This window comes from Mobula hypostoma, chromosome 1 (assembly GCF_963921235.1).
Source record: "Mobula hypostoma chromosome 1, sMobHyp1.1, whole genome shotgun sequence".
Lineage (NCBI taxonomy): Eukaryota > Metazoa > Chordata > Chondrichthyes > Myliobatiformes > Myliobatidae > Mobula > Mobula hypostoma.
In genome coordinates this window covers 136,970,253-136,987,411 of record NC_086097.1, presented here as the reverse complement: position 1 = coordinate 136,987,411, position 17,159 = coordinate 136,970,253, and the positions used below count along the sequence as shown (strand labels likewise).

Sequence of the window (17,159 nt, the reverse complement as noted above, 5' to 3'; positions counted from 1 at the left end):
TTCCTCCCTTACCACCATTCAGGGCCCCAAACAGTCCTTCCAGGTGAGGCATCACTTCACCTGTGAGTCGACTGGGGTGATATACTGCGTCCGGTGCTCCCGATGTGGCCTTTTATATATTGGTGAGACCCGACGCAGACTGGGAGACCGCTTTGCTGAACATCTACGCTCTGTCCGCCAGAGAAAGCAGGATCTCCCAGTGGCCACACATTTTAATTCCACATCCCATTCCCATTCTGACATGTCTATCCACGGCCTCCTCTACTGTAAAGATGAAGCCACACTCAGGTTGGAGGAACAACACCTTATATTCCGTCTGGGTAGCCTCCAACCTGATGGCATGAACATTGACTTCTCTAACTTCCGCTAGGCCCCACCTCCCCCTCGTACCCCAGCTGTTACTCATTTTTATGCACACATTCTTTCTCTCACTCTCCTTTTTCTCCCTCTGTCCCTCTGAATATACTTCTTGCCCATCCTCTGGGTCACCCCCCCCCCGTCTTTCTCCCTAGGCCTCCTGTCCCATGATCCTCTCGTATCCCCTTTTGCCTATCACCTGTCTAGCTCTCGGCTCTATCCCTCCCCCTCCTGTCTTCTCCTATCATTTTGCATCTCCCCCTCCCCCTCCAGCTTTCAAATCCCTTACTCACTCTTCCTTCAGTTAGTCCTGACGAAGGGTCTCGGCCTGAAACGTCGACTGCGCCTCTTCCTATAGATGCTGCTTGGCCTGCTGCATTCACCAGCAACTTTGATGTATGTTGCTTGAATTTCCAGCATCTGCAGAATTCCTGTTGTCTTCAGCATGGTTAGGATGTAATGAGAAAAAAAAAGGGGTTCTCTTGCTTCTTTTTCCTCCCTTAAAAAGACAAATACATTTCAAAAAACGTTTTTGCTTAAGAGATTGGAGAAATTGGGACGATTCTGCATAAACTCAGCAAGTTAAGGAAAGCAATCACAAAGGAGAGAAACTCTGCACTGGAAATCCAAGCAGCGCACACAAAATGCTGGAGGAACCCAGCAGGCCAGGCAGCATCTATGGAAAAACATACAGTCGACGTTTCAGTGTCCTGCCGAGTGTCTTGGCCCAAAACGTCGACTGCACTTTTTTCCATAGATGCTGCCTGGCCTGCTGGGTTCCTTCAGCATTTTGTATATGTTGCTAAGCAAAGGAAAGGTTTAATTTTGCTGGAATAAAGGGAAACTATTTCAATTAGCAAGAGGTCTAATAGAAGACACAAATAGTAGAACAAGAGGGGAAGATATGAATTATTTCAAAATGTAGTTGGTTGTTATAATGTGGAAAGAACGAATAGCAGCTTGTTAATCTATTGATCCTCTGTGGTTTTGACAGATTGCTTCAGCTGTCATTAGATGTGCAGAGTGAGAGTCCCCCTTGCACGGAATAAATGGACATATGATGTAGGGTGTGAGTAGATATTCAGCATTTGTTTTCAGTGTGAAAGGCTCATCAGAAGAGGTTTGTGACACACTCCTCTTGGCAATGGAATTGGTTGAGAAGTGCTAATTATGTGGCCAGTTAGGTCCTAGTGGATCGGCAGTGGAGTCAGAGGTGATGTTGAAGAAAGAGAATTGGGTAGAGGAAACATTTGCAAAGCTCCAGTGAAGTTGAGTCTGTGTGGTACTTAGAAGTTTGTGAGAATTTGACATGTTATCTAAAACTTTGACAAACTTCTATAGATGCACAATGGAGAGTGTCCTGACTGTTGCATCGCGGAAACACCAATGCCCTTACCGGAAAAGTCTAAAAAAGTAATGGATGCAGCTGTCCATCACAGGTAAAGCCCTCCATACCATTGAGCAGATCTGTAAAGAGTGCTGTTTCTGGAAAGCAGCATCCATCATCTAGGACCCTCACCATCTAGGCCATGGTCTCTTCTCACTGTTGCCATCAGGAAGGAGGTACAAAAGCCTTGGGTCCCACACCACCAGGTTCAGGAATAGTTATTACCCCTCAACCATCAGGCTCTTGAACCAGAGGGGATAAATTCACTGGCCCCAACATTGAACTGATTCCACACAATATGGACTGACTTTCAAGGACACTGCAACTCAGGTCCTCAATATTATTTATTTGTTTGTTTGTTTTTCTTTTTTGTATGTGCAAAATTTGTTGTCTTTTACACATTGGTTGTTTGTCCATCTTTACATTGATTCTATTGTGCTCCTTTGTATCTACTGTTAATGCCTATAAGAAAATGAATCTCAGTAGATTATGGTGACAGTTACGTACTTTGATAATAAATTTCCTTTGAACTTTTTCAAAGAAGCAACAGAAGTAACTTGGTTGCAAGACCTCTTTGTGTTGTGAGCTTGTAATACCCATTTATCTAAACCCCTTGACTGCACTTCCCTTATATTGGTGCTGTCATTGAGAGATGTGGAACTCATAGCCACAATTACCACTGTTTCTGAGGAGAACAGTGGAGAGGAGAGAACAACTGGGGCATTCTCATGAACTACTAGAGAAGGAGGTGCAAGTAACAATTCAACTCTCCGTTATCGAAGACCCCAGGTTGGGAACACATACATTCTTTAATAAGAAAGTTTATTAACATTCAAAACAGAAATGTTGTGCCAAAGTTACTAGTTGAACTGTTTGGAGTATTTTCCCAATTTCATATCATAATGTGAAAACACTGTAAATTTTCCTTGCAGGATTTAGAATGATGGAAATGTTTGGGTTGGTTGAGAAGGAATATGCTTCTGTAGAAGGTGTGTCATTGGAGTCTGGCTCATTCAACAGCTTCCCCTGTTTCAGGCTTCACAGAAACGCCCTTGTTTCACAACCTACAAGGTAGGTGTCAAAACCGAAGATTACGAATATTTCTCTGTGTAATCAGCATGTCAATTGATCAGAAGGCTATAGAATGTCTTCTCTGCTTAGTATCTTTGTAACACCTTGCAGCATGTTCGGGGTGTTAATTGTAGCAACAAAAGCAGCCAGTATGCACACAGCAAGATCCCACATTCCTTATATACTGCAAGGATGGCAAGGTAATTAGTTTTAATGCAAGTCCTCATGGGTTATGAATGTCTGACTTATGTACAGTCTGCACATAGGAAAGTATGTTTGGGATACTGGCGGATTGGGTTTGCCAGCTGCTGCAGGACTGTCTGCACCTTCTGCCTTTTCCCTATTTCAAAAATAAACTTTATTCATAATAAAAAAAATATACAGAAGAAGAAAACAGTACAAAACTTTTGCATTCATAGTCTTCACATTCAGTACTGTTGACTTCGTTTTAGAAACCATAACACCATTGCGATTTAATATGGCCCGGTGGAACGATACACCAGTTCAATGTTGAAGAGGCTTCTGCACCAAGGCTCAACCCTTCCATGTGCAGTCAGGGGCCTAGACTGTGGTCCTTCCCCACAGAGCCTTTATACTGGCTGCACCAAACTTCAGTACCTACTCCTGCAGCCGGCCAGCAGCAGTCCCTAACGGACAGCTAACTCTGCTGAAAGGTCGAAGGGGGTCCTTTACCCGAGTTGATGACCTCTGCCTTGGTGTGTGTCCCTTGGAGCAGCTCATGGATCAGAGAGTCCACTGTAATGGCACGTGTATTGCCGTGTGCAGCTTGTTTTACAAGCATCAGAAGGTGATCAGGCTGGGATACTCTAGAAATAAAAAAAAAACAAAACACTGCCAGATCATTTAGTAGAGATGGGACATAACAGACTGTAGATGCAGTCCAGATGAAGGGTCTCGATCTGACCTCTTGACTGCCCATTTCCCTCCACAGATGCTGCCTGACCTGCTGAGATTATCCAGCAGTGTGTTTGCTGTGTTTAATAGAGGTCTTTGGAGAGGGTTGAGTGGGACAGATAAGTGAAAGTTATTTCTGCTTACAGGATTGATGGTCATTAACAAGTGAGGTAGGGAATTTAGGAGAAACATTTCCATCAGTGTCCCCATTCCAGTGGAGAGTGACTGGGATGAACACTGATGTGTGTACGGACTACAGGTTGAACACACGTAGGAGAAAGGAACAGAAGGACATGTTTCGGGGGTGGGGGGGAGGTGGAGGCAGGTGTGGGTGAGACAGCCCGTCTGTGTGCTGTGCATTGAATGTGTTGGCTGCCTATGGATTTCATTAACCTGGATCACTGAGCTTTAACTGCAGTCCATCTTTCCCAGGAACATCCACCCAGAGGGGCTGCCGTCGGATTACACCATCACCTTTCTGTTTCGCCTGCTGCCCGACACTCCCCAGGAGCCCTTTGCCCTCTGGGAGATCTTGAACAAGCAGCGTGAGCCCCTGGTTGGAGTCATCTTGGATGGTAAGAGCCTCCAATCTTCCTCTGTTTGATTGTTCAGCACAGGGTGTGGTTTCAGCTGGTCCCCATCCTTCCTCCTCAGACTCGACCCCAAGCAAGAGCTGGATATGAACCAAAGCTGTTTGATAGAAGAAATCACACTTATGTACAATTTTTCCCATACCAAAACATCTTACAGCCACCGAAGATTCTTAAGTGTAACCTGATCCTATAAGTCAGCGGTCCCCAACCACCGGGTCGCGGACCGGTACCAGGCCGCAAAGCATGTGCTACCGGGCCGTAAGGAAACAATATCAGTCAGCTGCACCTTTCCTCATTCCCTGTCACGCACTGTTGAACTTGAATATAGGGTTGCTAACTGTCTCATATTTGCCGGGACATCCTGTATATTGGGCTAAATTGGTTTGTCCCATATTTCCCCCGCTAAGGTAGAGCGTTCCTATGAAACCTTTCGTGCCGAAATGGCGTGAAGCGAAGAAGCAATTACATTAATTTATGTGGGAAAAAATTTTTGAGCGTTCCCAGACCCAAAGAATAACCTACCGAATCATACCAAATAACACATAAAACCGAAAATAAATAACACTAACATATAGCAAAAGCAGGAATGATATGATAAATACACAGCCTATATAAAGTAGAAATAATGTATGTACAGTATAGTCGGGAAGATGAAGGCAAAACCGATTTGTGGGCGGAAAAAATCAGCACATACGTGCATGCGCACATCACATGTGCAGGTCACGCATGCGCACACAGGTACCCGTGCAAGGCTTCATGGTCATGGTAGTCTTTCCTGGGGTAAAGTGTCCCGGGATTTGACTGCTACTTTTGTCCCTTATTTGGGAGTGAGAAAGTTGGCAAACCTAACCGTAAAAGACATGTTGAGGTGAGTTTAACCCTATTTGAATACCCCCCCCGCCCCCGGTTGGCCGGTCCGCAAGAATATTGTCAATATTAAACTGGTCCGCGGTGCCAAAAAGGTTGGGGACCCCTGCTATAAGAAACATGGTGGTTTAAGTGGTACACAGCAAGATCCCACAAATGGCAGTAGAAAATGACCTGAAAGATTGACATTGTTAATGTTGGCTGAGGGATGAATTTTGCCAAGATCTTCAGGGGAAAGCTTTCAAAATACAGAGACAAGTCTTGATTTAAAGGCCCGTCCAAAGGATCACATGTCTGAGAGCGTGGCTCTCCCTCTCCAGACTGGGTGCTCAAGTACCTGGGATAGGACGAACTCACAACCTTATGACTCAGAGGGGCAAGTGCTGCCCACTGAGCCACTGCGTGTTGAGTCATGCGTTAGCCCTTCAAGCAGGGGCTGTGTGAGAGTGGATCCGGTCCCTTCCGACTGCATGAAGCAGCATGTGGCCCGCAGACAGATGTAACTTACTCTTCCTGAGCTTCAGGCAAATAATCACACCCAGCTTCCTCTCAGCCGGCTGTCTCCCTGAGCACTCAGCAGAACTGGTGGAAATAATAGCATTAAAAATATAAATGGGCCTCAAGGGGGGGCAGGAATACAAAAAGGAGGAATTGTTGCTTTTCTTTAATAGATCTTTGGTGTCAACGCATTTAATCTTGTTTAGTGGATGGGGCTCTGGAGACGAAAGTGCCTCGTCTTATTCCTATATTCAAACTTATTTTTTTAAATACAGAATCAGGATCAGGTTTAATATCACCAGCATATGTTATGAAATTTGTTGCAATGCAGCAGCATTGCAATGCAAAACATAATCATAAAAACTATAAATTACAATAAGAACTACATGTATCAGAATAAATTAAAGAAGTAGAGCAAAAAGAGAGGGGGAAGGGTAAATACTGAGCTAATGCTCATGGATTTATTGTCCATTCAGAAATCTGATGGCGAACGGGCAGAAGCTGTTCCTGAAACACTGAGCTGTGTCCTCAGGTTCCTTTTACCTCCTCCTTGATGACAGCAATGGGAAGAAGCATGTCCTGGCTGAGGGGGTGCCACCTTTCTGAGGCATCTCCTTTGGAAGGTGTCCTGGATGCTGGGGTGGCCAGTGCCCATGATGGAGCTGGCTGAGTTTAGAACTTTCTGCAGCTTTTTCCAATTCTGTGCAGTGGCCCCTCCAAACCAGACAGTGATGAAACCAGTTAGAATGCTCTCCATGGTACACCTGTAGAAATTTGCGAGTGTCTTGGGTGACATACCAATTCTCCTCAAGCTCCTAATGAAATATAGCCACTGTTGTGTCTTCTTTGTAATTACATCAGTATGTTTGGCCCCAGATAGACCCTTAGGGGTGTTGACACCAGGAGCTTGAAACTTCTGACCCTTTCTACTTCTGATCCCTTTTTGAGGACTGGTGTGAGTTTCCTTGACTTACCACCCCTGAAATCCACAGTCAGTTCCTTGTTCTTACTGATGTTCACTGCAAGGTTGTTGCTGCCACACCACTCAACCAGCTCACTCCTATATGCTCTTTGTCACTATCTGAAATTCTGCCAACAATAGTTGTGTTGTTGGTAAACCTATAGATGGCATTTGAGCTGTGCCTAGCCACACAGTCGTGAGTGTAGAGAGAGTAGAGCAATGGGCTAAGCACACATCCCTGAGGTGCACCAATGTTGATTGTCAGTGAGGAGGAGATGTTATTTCTGATCTGCACAGACTTGTGGTCTCCTGGTGAGGAAGTCAAGGATCCAGTTACAGAGGGAGGTACTGATGCCCAGGTTTTGGAACTTTTTGATTAGAACTGAGTGTATGATTGTGTTGAATGCTGAGCTGTAGCCAATGAACGATAGCCTGACGTAGTATTACTATTGTCCTATGCATTCCTAAGTGCAACCTTATCACCAGACAAACAAAGTTCTTGGTTTAACATCTCACATTAAAGAGCGCATTTCTGATAGTATGGCTGTCCTCTTGTACTGTATTGAGAGCGATCTCGTCGATACCGGTACTCATATTTGGTTTTTTTTGCATCACGTGTACAAGTTCATAGGGTGGTTAAGAAGACATTTAGTGTGCTGGCCTTCAGTAGTTGGGGGATTGAGTTCAAGAACCATAAGGTAATGTTGCAGCTCGTTACAACTCTGGTCAGACCACATTTGGAGTATTGTGTTCAGTTCTGGTCTCCTCACTATAGACAAGATAGGAAAGCATAAGAGAAGGTGCAGAGGAGATGTACCAGGATGCTGCCTGGATTAGAGAACATGTCATATGAGGAAAGGTTGCATAAGATGGGGCTTTTCTCCCTGGAGCGATGAAGAAGGAGAGGCAACTTGATAGAAGAGTATAAGACTATGAGAGGCAAAGATAGAGTGGACATGGATGCCAGAAAGGTGGAGGGTTGTGTAGGAGGGAAGGATCAGATTGATGGTGGAGTAGGTTTATGTAGGTCAACAAGCACAACATCGTGGGCCAATGTACTAAGCTATGGAAAAAGCTTTTTGTTTTGTGTGACATCCAAAACGTACATAAATGCATCTAGGTAGTAAAAAGAAAAGCAGTTCTGAAGAAGGGTCTCAGCCCGATGTGCCAACTGTTTGTTTATTTCCATAGATGTTGCTTGGCCTGCTGGGTTCCCGCAGCATTCTGTGTGTAATATAACATATATGTAATACAGCGACATAGAAAGTACATTACAGGTAGACAAATTAAATGCAAGGGCCACGGCGAGGTAGATTGAGAGATCAAGAGTTCATCTTTAGCGTATGAGGGGTCGTCCCTGAATCTGCTGACAGCGGGGTATAAGCTGTGCTGTCATTGAACCAACACTGGTATCTGTCACGTGGACCCAGTAACGCTTTATCAGCCTCACCAATCCTCTTTTAGTTCTTTACAGAAGATCTCTAGATGTGTCACTAGCTCTGACTAAATTGTAAAATTGAAAAGGGATCCAGTGCTTTAAGTTGTAAAATTGTCTATAAGTTTATTTTGACCATGTAAGTTGCCTGCTAATTGTTACATGGGAGGAAAAAACAAGTGTTTCCTCAATTTTAATCTCTTACTTGCTACGTTTAGATGGCAGGAAAGCTCTCACTTATTTTAACTACGATTACAAGGATGAGTTCCAAACTGTCACCTTCGATGATCCAGAGGTTAAGAAGATTTTCTATGGCAGTTTTCATAAGGTCAGTTCTACCGCTAGCTAACAGACTTCCATTGTTGCATTAGGTGTAAGTTTACTCAACTTCTTCTGCTTGAATATTATGGAACGTGTTCGTGTACATTCTTGGGGTGTGGCAATTAAAGGAGCAACAAGCAATTCAAAAGGAGAAAGATACACTAGCCTTTATTTCAGAGGGAGCTGGAGCAGAAGGAAGACATCTTTGCACTTCTATTGTCTCCAGATCAGACTGAATAGCACAGTGTCCCGACGGATGCAGGTGCCGTCTCGTCCTCGGCCGTTGGGTGCAGCCTGCGTGGAGTTTGCACGCTCTCCTTGTAAATGCATGGGGTTCCTTCGGGTGCTTCAGTTTCCTCCCCTATCCCAGGGTCGTGCAGTACTGACTGCTGTCTGATGCCTGTGGTGTAAGTGAGTGGTGGAATCTAGGGGGAGCTGATGGGAATGTGGGGAGAATACAGTAAGATTAGTTTAGATGTGATCAGTGTAAATGAATTGCTGATGGTCAGTATAGATTCAGTGGGCTGAATGGCTTGTATCCGTGCACAATTTGTTTTTCTATATAAAGGAGGATGTATTTGCCTTGGAGGCAGTAGGGACCGATTCCCACTGGAAGGGAATTCCTAGAAGAGAGAATGATTGGTGTGGATCTGGAGCATGGAAGTGGTGATCTCACTGCATTGTGAAAGAACATAACGGTACTGGTTATGTATTGGTTAAGGAACAGACCCTTTGGTCCTCAAAGTCTGTGCCAATCATGATGCCAAGTTAAACTCAGTTGCCTATCTAAATGCCTCTTGAGCTCAGGTATTGTGTTTGGTTCCACCACCATCTCTGGCAGGACGTTCCAGACAGCTACTACTCTCTGTATAAAATACTGTAAACTTGTTCTACACATCTCCTTTCAACTTTCTCCCTCTCATCTTAAATCTACGCCTTTTGTGTTTAGCATTTCTTCTCTGGGGGAGAAAGACTTCCTATCCTATCTCTACCTTGTAATAATTTTATAAACTTCCACCAGGCCTCCACTCAGTTTCTGGTGCTCCAGAGAAAATAATCCAAGTTTGTCCAACCTCTCCTCATAGCTCATACTCTCTAATCTAAGCATCATGCTGATAAACCTCTCTGTGTCCCTCTCCAAGGCCTCTACATCAGGGGTTCCCAACCTTTTTTATGTCATGAACCTTGACCTTTAACAGGGTCTCTGGACCCTAGGATGGGAACCCTGGCCTCTAATGAGCCAACTAGATTAGACACAATTCTTCAAATGCAGGTTAAGCAAAGTTTTATATAACTGCAATGCGCCTGTTGCATTCAATGCCCTGACCAATGAAGGCAAACATGCCATATGCCTCTTACCACCACTTCTGACTGGAACCTGAATATTCCTCTGTACATCAATATGCCTAAGGGTCCTGCCATTTACTGCACACTTTGCTGACTATTTGATTTCACAAGGTGCAACATCTCACATTTGCCTGGGTTAAACATCATCTGCCATTTCTACACCTAAGTTGAAACTGATCTCTATCCTACTGTATCCTTTTCCTCCTAGAATCTTGAGAGGTTGGGTATTGCGAGGTTGTTTCCCAAAGCTGGAGAGTCTAGAACTTGAAGCACAAAATCGGGATATGGGACAGGTCATTTAGGAAGGTTGTGAATCTTTGGAATTCTCTTCTCAGAGTATATTCTTGGACTGGGATTGACTGATCTTCCAGATACCAGGGGAATTGGGGAAAGGAAAAGAATCAGAATAGTCTATAACATTAAATGGTGATGCAAGTATGAGAGATCAAATGATCGGTTCCTGTTTGTATTTTATATGCTCACATTTGTACTTTGCACCCCAGTTATAGAAAGTGTAGAGAAGACAGAATGGGCCATTGGGAAAGGATGGGAAAGCTGAGGCTCCTTTCTCAAATAACCTACGAGTCTTTGTGATGACGCTCTGCATTCTTTGCTAACAGGTGCACGTGGTGATCACCAAAACCCAAGCAAAGCTGGTGGTTGACTGCAAGCAAGTAGGGGAGAAAGCGATCAACGCAGCAGGAAACATCAGCACCAATGGGGTGGAAGTCCTGGGACGGATGGTGCGCTCCAGGAGCCCGAGGGACAATTCTGCATCAGTAAGTGATGCAGTTCATCGCCTGGAAAGTGCATGTCATTTTATCATCAGTCTGGGGAGAGGTGTTGATGTGGGGTTGGGAGAATGTCGAGGGGTGAGGTCATATTGGGGTAGTGTTGCTTGTAAAATATGTACTAACAATATTATAATTGAATCAGCCAGCAGCTGGATTTCCCAAGGACTGAGAGATTTGAACTAACAAAGGGAAATTCTACTTCACTTCATGCAACTATGGGAATTTTAGTCAAGAAGGAAGGAAAGAGATTTGTACTTCTGTAGCTAAAGCAACTTACTGCTAAATGGGCACTTCTGAAGCCATAGTTGTACTGGCTGATGTACAGCATGGCCATCTCCCATGATCCAGTGGTGACCAGGGATTTGTTTTAATATTATTATTCGAGGGATTACTATTGGAGAGCTTTTCAGAATAGTGTCTGGCCACCATTCACTGAACAGAGAGGACAAACGGGGACCTAGGAATTGTTCCATTCTTCCTATTTTGGCATTAAAATGGCATTGTTGGTCATCCTAACAGTCTGTAAAAGTTGCATAAGGACTGGGAATGTCAAGTTCAGGGCTCATGGAGTGATGTTGATTAGGTTTCCCTGTGGACTAGTAGGCCTATTGCAAGACTTTTCAATTGTAATGACAAACTCTGTGCTAGGCATTTATACAGCACTGTACAATGAGAAACCAGGTCAGTTGAATCTGGCTAATGAGAGCTGCTGGTGGTGTTGCATATGGGACACCTTAATGTACAACTATCTCAGCTCCAGTTCATGTTGTGATGGAAAGGAACTGGAGGTGCATGGATAGTGATGTGATTGGGAGGGCCAATGAATAATGTCATTGTGTGGTGCATGGAGAGTGACATCACTGAGCACGACACAAACAGTGATGTCATTGTCTGACACACTCGCATGTTTCCTGTCTGGGAATGTGTTGCCCAGTTTTTCAATTTGCTGGAGTTTCATATGGAGATGATATTCTTTACAGATGCAGTAAAGATTTTATTCAGTGCTATACTGTCTGATTTTGAGGGACTTGACAAATCTGAGGAAGATCTAACATTTGCTATCATCAAACTTTTGTTTACGCCTGGCTTCTTTGTAGATAATGTTCAAACATGGTTTAATGTTAAGTTTAATTGAATGAGATATTATTTTCACATACATACAAGCAGACCTTTTTCCTATAAAGAAGAGATGGCTCTGTGTTTTATTGGAATGCAATCTGGACCAGTAAAGTCATCATGATTTCCCCTGTGTCCCATCTCCTTGTCTTTAACAGCTCTTTACAACATCACCTGTAACCATCAATTCCAGCCCAAATACTTTTGGTCTTTCCACTGATCTTATACATTGTAAACTGTAAGTCTTGGCTCATGGTGTAGCACTCTCGTCTAACAAGGTCTCTCCCAACCAAGAGAGTGCTACACCACGAGGGATATGATTTTTCAGAAGATATTAAAATGAAGTCTGGACTGTATTCTCAGGTGGATGTTGTACTGGTGACTGATTTACTTTGCAACTACCATAGATGATCTCATCACTATCGTTGTTATGTGTACGACAGATTCTTTTTCCTTGTTCCCTTTAATACAATGTTTGTAACACTTTAAAGGTCTTTCATTACTTGTAACACATTTTGAAATACCCTCTACTAAGTTGCCCCTTTGTGAATATGTTATTTATAATTTATTTGAATATGTGTGACTGACTTCCTTGGTCAATGTCATTAATTGGCTTTACATTAATGCTCAGTTAATCGTTACGTCTACATTTTAAAAGTTCACAAGGTAATTCCAAAGATAACTTGTTAGAAAAGGTTTTTGCTTTCCACTGTCAATGATTGCTTTAGTAAGGTGACAGAGGCTGATGGATAGTGGACCATAAACTTCCCTGTGTTGTTAGAGAAAATGCTGCGTCTGTTCATTGTTGTCTGCTAGATGTGGTTGTATCTGGAGTGACCCAAGTACACATTGAATTGAATTGACTTCATTTCCTACATCCCTCACATACATGACGAGTAAAAACCTTTACGTATTTCTCTGTCTAAATGTGCAATGTGCAATCATAGTAATTTATAATAAACAGAGCAGTCATTGTAACATAGAATACACTCAAATCAGCGTGAGTTAATCAGTCTGTTGGCCTGGTGGAAGAAGCTGTCCCAGAGCCTGTTGGTCCTGGCTTTTATGCTGCAGTACCGTTTACCAGATGGCAGCAGCTGGAATAGATTGTGGCTGGGGTGACTCGGGTCCCCAAAGATCCTATGGACCCTTTTTACACACCTGTCTTTGTAAATATCCTGAATCAAAGGAAGTTCACAACTACAGATGCACTGGGCTGTCCGCATCACTCTCTGCAGAGTCCTGCGATTAAGGGAGGTACAATTCCCATACCAGGCAGTGACGTAGCCAGACAGGATGCTCTCAATTGTGCCCCTGTAGAAAGTTCTTAGGACTTGGGGGCCCTTCCAAACTTACTCAACTGTCTGACATGAAAGAGGCGCTGTTGTGCCTTTTTCACTACACAGCTGGTGTGTATAAACCAAGTGCGGTCCTCGGTGATGTGGATGCCGAGGAACTTAAAGCTGTTTACCCTCTTAACCTCAGATCCATTGATGTCAATAGGGGCTAGCCTGTCTTCATTCCCCCTGTAATCCACGACTAGCTCCTTTGTTTTTGCGACATTGAGGGAGAGGTTGTTTTCTTGACACCACTGTGTCAGACAGATAACTTCTTCCCTGTAGACCACCTCGTTATTGTTTGAGATGAGGCCAATCAGTGTAGAGTTGTTGGCAAATTTAATTAGCAGATTGGAGCTGTGGGTGGTGACACAGTCATGGGTATACAGGGAGTAAAGGAGGGGACTCAGTACACAGCCAGGAGGGGCTCCTGTATTGAGAGTCAGAAGGTTGGGGGTGAGGGAGCCCACTCTTACCACCTGCCGGTGATCTGACAGGAAGTCCAGGATCCAGCTGCGCAAAGTAGGGTCAAGGCCGACGTCTCTGAGCTTCTTGTCATGCCTGGATGGAACTATGGTGTTGAATGCTGAACTGTAGTCCAAGAACAGCATTCTCACATAAGCATCCTCCTTCTCCAGATGTGTAAGGACGGTTTGTAGAGCAGTGGCTATTGCGTCGTCTGTCGATCGGTTGTGTCAGCAGGCGAATTGTAGGGGTCCAGTTTGCGTGGTAACAAACTGCAGATGTAATCCTTGACCAGCCTCTCAAAGCATTTGCTTATTGTTGAGGTGAGGGCAAAGAACCATTGAATGTAGTTTTGACTTTCTCTTCACTGCTTTGTTAGTGGAGAAACTGATGTGGTCACACTGCCTGTGCTGTACACATCACCGACAGAGTTGGTGTAAAGAGGGTTTTTCTGATTTTCATATCTTTCAACTGAGTGAGGGATATTGAAAGCCTCGATGGCAGATTGCATTGCTTTATGGAGGTGGGCCCCTGGATCTTGGTGATACCAGCAGAGGGTCCCACTTACCTTTCTGAGTCAGTGGGTTCAGCTGCCGGGAGTCTGGCCAAGGTATTGCAGAACTGACTGAGCACTGCGTGACCAGGGGTGTTGGCTTTCAGCTGAGCTGTTACACTTAGGTGCTGTTTGCTCTCTCATCTGGATGGGAAAGGTTTTTTTGCTACTTACTGAAGATGAGCGGGGAAGCTGGATTTCCATGTAAAGATTTATCAGCATCCTATCATCAATTACCTGAACATTGCCAGCTGGTGGCACGGTGACATCAGCACCGGACTCCGGAGCGAAGGTTCCCGAGTTCGAATCCAGTCAGGCCGCTCCTGGGCACGCTCGGGTTGAGTGTTGAGCTCGCAACCCGGCCTCGTAAAAAAAAACTGCGCTGTGAGAAGAACGTGGGGGATAACTCACAGAATCTTTCCTCCAAGACAACCACTTGAAAAAAGTGGTTGCCGAGGCTCTGGCAGAGTATGGGGCACACACAAAAAAACCTGAATGTTATCCATTTCAGACCTTATACCCGTATATTTGTGTAGTCCAAGTCTTTATAAGGGGCATTGTCAGAGAACAGCTCCTCCAAAAGTTATGAGCACCCAAGGCAACAACACATAAAATGCTGGAGGAAATCAGCAGGTCAGGCAGCATCTATGGGAAAGAGTACAGTCGATGTTTCAGGCCGAGACCCTTTATCAAGACTGGCCTGAAACATCAGCTGTTTACTCTTTTCCATAGATGCTGCCTGGCCTGCTGAGTTCCTCCAGTACTTTGTGTGTGTGTTGCTTTGGATTTCCAGCAGATTTTCTTGTGTTTGTGTTTTGAACAGCCATACATTACGATTGTGCGTTTGACTGACTGCTGGGATGCACTTGTTGGCTTCAACAGAACTGCATGAACCCCCTCCCGGGTGGGAACACTGTTTGTGGCAGTACTTCTGACTTGTTACTGTCCAGGCTAAGAACTGTTCACTGGAACAGAACCCTGTCCTAACCCGTGGAGGACCTGTAAATGCTATCAGTGAAGCACTGGAAATTTTTTTCCTCCCTTATGTTATTCTCTCAGTTGATGAGGATGTTACTGGTGAGCCTAGCATTTACTACCCCTCCCCAATTGCTCCTTAAGATGGTGGAGGTGAGTTGTCCCCTTGAACCCTTCCAGCCACATGATAATGATGCTGAAATTGGGGAGAAGGTCCAAGGATTCAGACTTAGTGACAGTGAAGGCAGGTTAGTGTCAGGTTAGGATGGTATGTGATTTGTAGAGATGGTGGCATTCCCATGTTCCTGCTTCCCTTGTCCTTGTTTCTGATGGTGTTCACAGTGTTGGAGAGGCCTGGGACATAGCTGGAGCCCCTGTGTGCCAGTGGTGTAGGGAGTGAGTGTTTCAGGTAGTGAATGGGTGCTGGGAACTTGGTTGTTCTGATTGTATTGAGCTTTGAAGCTGCATTCATCTTGACAAAGGGAGAGGTATTCCATGACACGCCTGACTTGTGCCTTATAGATATTTCAAAGGCTTTGGCAGTTCTGCAGTTGAATCGTTTACCGGAGGATGCCCAATCTCTGATCTACTCTTGTGGCTGGTCCAGTTGAACAGTGATCCTAGGTGGGCGGGGGGATTCAATGATGCTAGCACCACTGAATGTTAATGGGAGGTGGTTCATTTCTGCTTGTTTTGAAATATGGTTGAGAGGTCAAGTTTAAAGGGTTGATGTGGGCAGAGTGATTTCCAGCAAGTCAGAGTTGTATTGCCGATTTAAACTGTTTGGTGCCTCACAAGGATTTCCTTTCATTATTTCATTTAAATTTCAGTTCCAGTTGCAAGGCTTTGATATTTCCTGTTCCACGTCCTATGCAAACAAGGACAAGTGCTGCGAACTTCCTGCTCTGGTGAGTAATGATTAAAATAACAGTGATTTCTGCATGTACTGTCTGATTTTTTTTTAAGCAGAGAGATGATTCTGAGAACGTACAAATCAAGTTTATTGTCATATGCACAGGTGCAATGAAAAACTTGCAGCAGCATCACAGTTACAGCAGTCACATGATAAACATAAATTAAGCATAAATTATACTCAATAATTCAAGAAAGAACACAATTAGAATTTTTAACAAGGTCCTTTGTGGTGCAAAGAGGTCAAATTGATTGGAGTGTTGCTACACTGAGGTAGTGAACAGGGCTGTGTCGGTTGGTTGAAGAATGTGGTGGTTCAAGGTTCTTGAACCTGGTGGTACGAGACTTCAGGCTTCTGTCAGTTTACACAGGGCTAGCTAACTCTGGCACAGTTATCATTATTTTTGCGGGCATTCTCAGTGAATGGTAATTTGTTTGGAAGTGACACTACAATCCAGTTGACAATATGAGGGAATGTCACAATGTACTTTGCCCTTGGTTGTTTAATGACAATGTAAAGAGAGCATATGAATCAGATGACAGGAACGGGATGTAGTTGGGGTGGGAGAGGTTCACACAACCGGCGTATAAGGTGCCTAACTTGTCTACCCATTAAACAACACTGGACTTTGGGTGATTACAGCCTTTCCCATGCATCAGATTCCTTGAGGATGCATTGTACATGCTTGAAGTAAATTTTTGGATTTCCCTTGAGTTATATAATTGAAAGGATTAACATTAAGCAAAAATCTATAGAGTTGCTAACACTGTAGTAGATATGGAAATAAATAAAACCAGGAAATACTAGAAATCCATAGAAATACCAGATCAGGCAGAATCTGCAGAGAGAGTAGAAACATGTTAATGTTGGATCTGCCCGATCATTCTCTTCAAGCCTTCAGGGTCTTCTCATTCAATACCTCATGTCTTAAAATGTTTTATGTGGGCTTCTAATTGCATTTGGGTTTAATGCCATAAATCCATAACATAAAAGCCAAACTTGTGTTAGGATTGTAAAAGCTTCAATTTGTCAATTTACAATGGCTTTCTGCCCACTGGTTTCAGTCATTAAGAAAGAGAATGGTGTTGGAGCTAAGTAGCCTCCAAGGGCTTTCATGAAGCAGGTGTGTGGGCCGCAGCTGTGGATTTCTCTCCACTCCCCTGATTTCCCTAGCACTGTCTGAGAAGATTGACCCATACTGTGGCTCTAGTTTGCAGAATGCATCAGGACCACCGGCATTGGGAACAGCATTCC

General features: G+C 44.1%; 1 protein-coding gene across 5 annotated transcripts in view; it reads left to right on the top strand.

Annotated features, from left to right (window-relative positions):
* The window catches only part of col14a1a (collagen, type XIV, alpha 1a), a 267,320-nt gene that overhangs the window by 202,513 nt on the left and 47,648 nt on the right, over positions 1 to 17,159 (top strand). For all 5 annotated transcript variants that reach the window (XM_063056387.1, XM_063056396.1, XM_063056368.1 and 2 more), the window contains 5 exons: positions 2,677 to 2,815; positions 4,163 to 4,305; positions 8,303 to 8,412; positions 10,373 to 10,531; positions 15,823 to 15,900. In XM_063056387.1, coding sequence (XP_062912457.1) covers positions 2,677 to 2,815; positions 4,163 to 4,305; positions 8,303 to 8,412; positions 10,373 to 10,531; positions 15,823 to 15,900 — 629 coding nt within the window. The remainder of the gene's footprint in view (positions 1 to 2,676; positions 2,816 to 4,162; positions 4,306 to 8,302; positions 8,413 to 10,372; positions 10,532 to 15,822; positions 15,901 to 17,159) is intronic.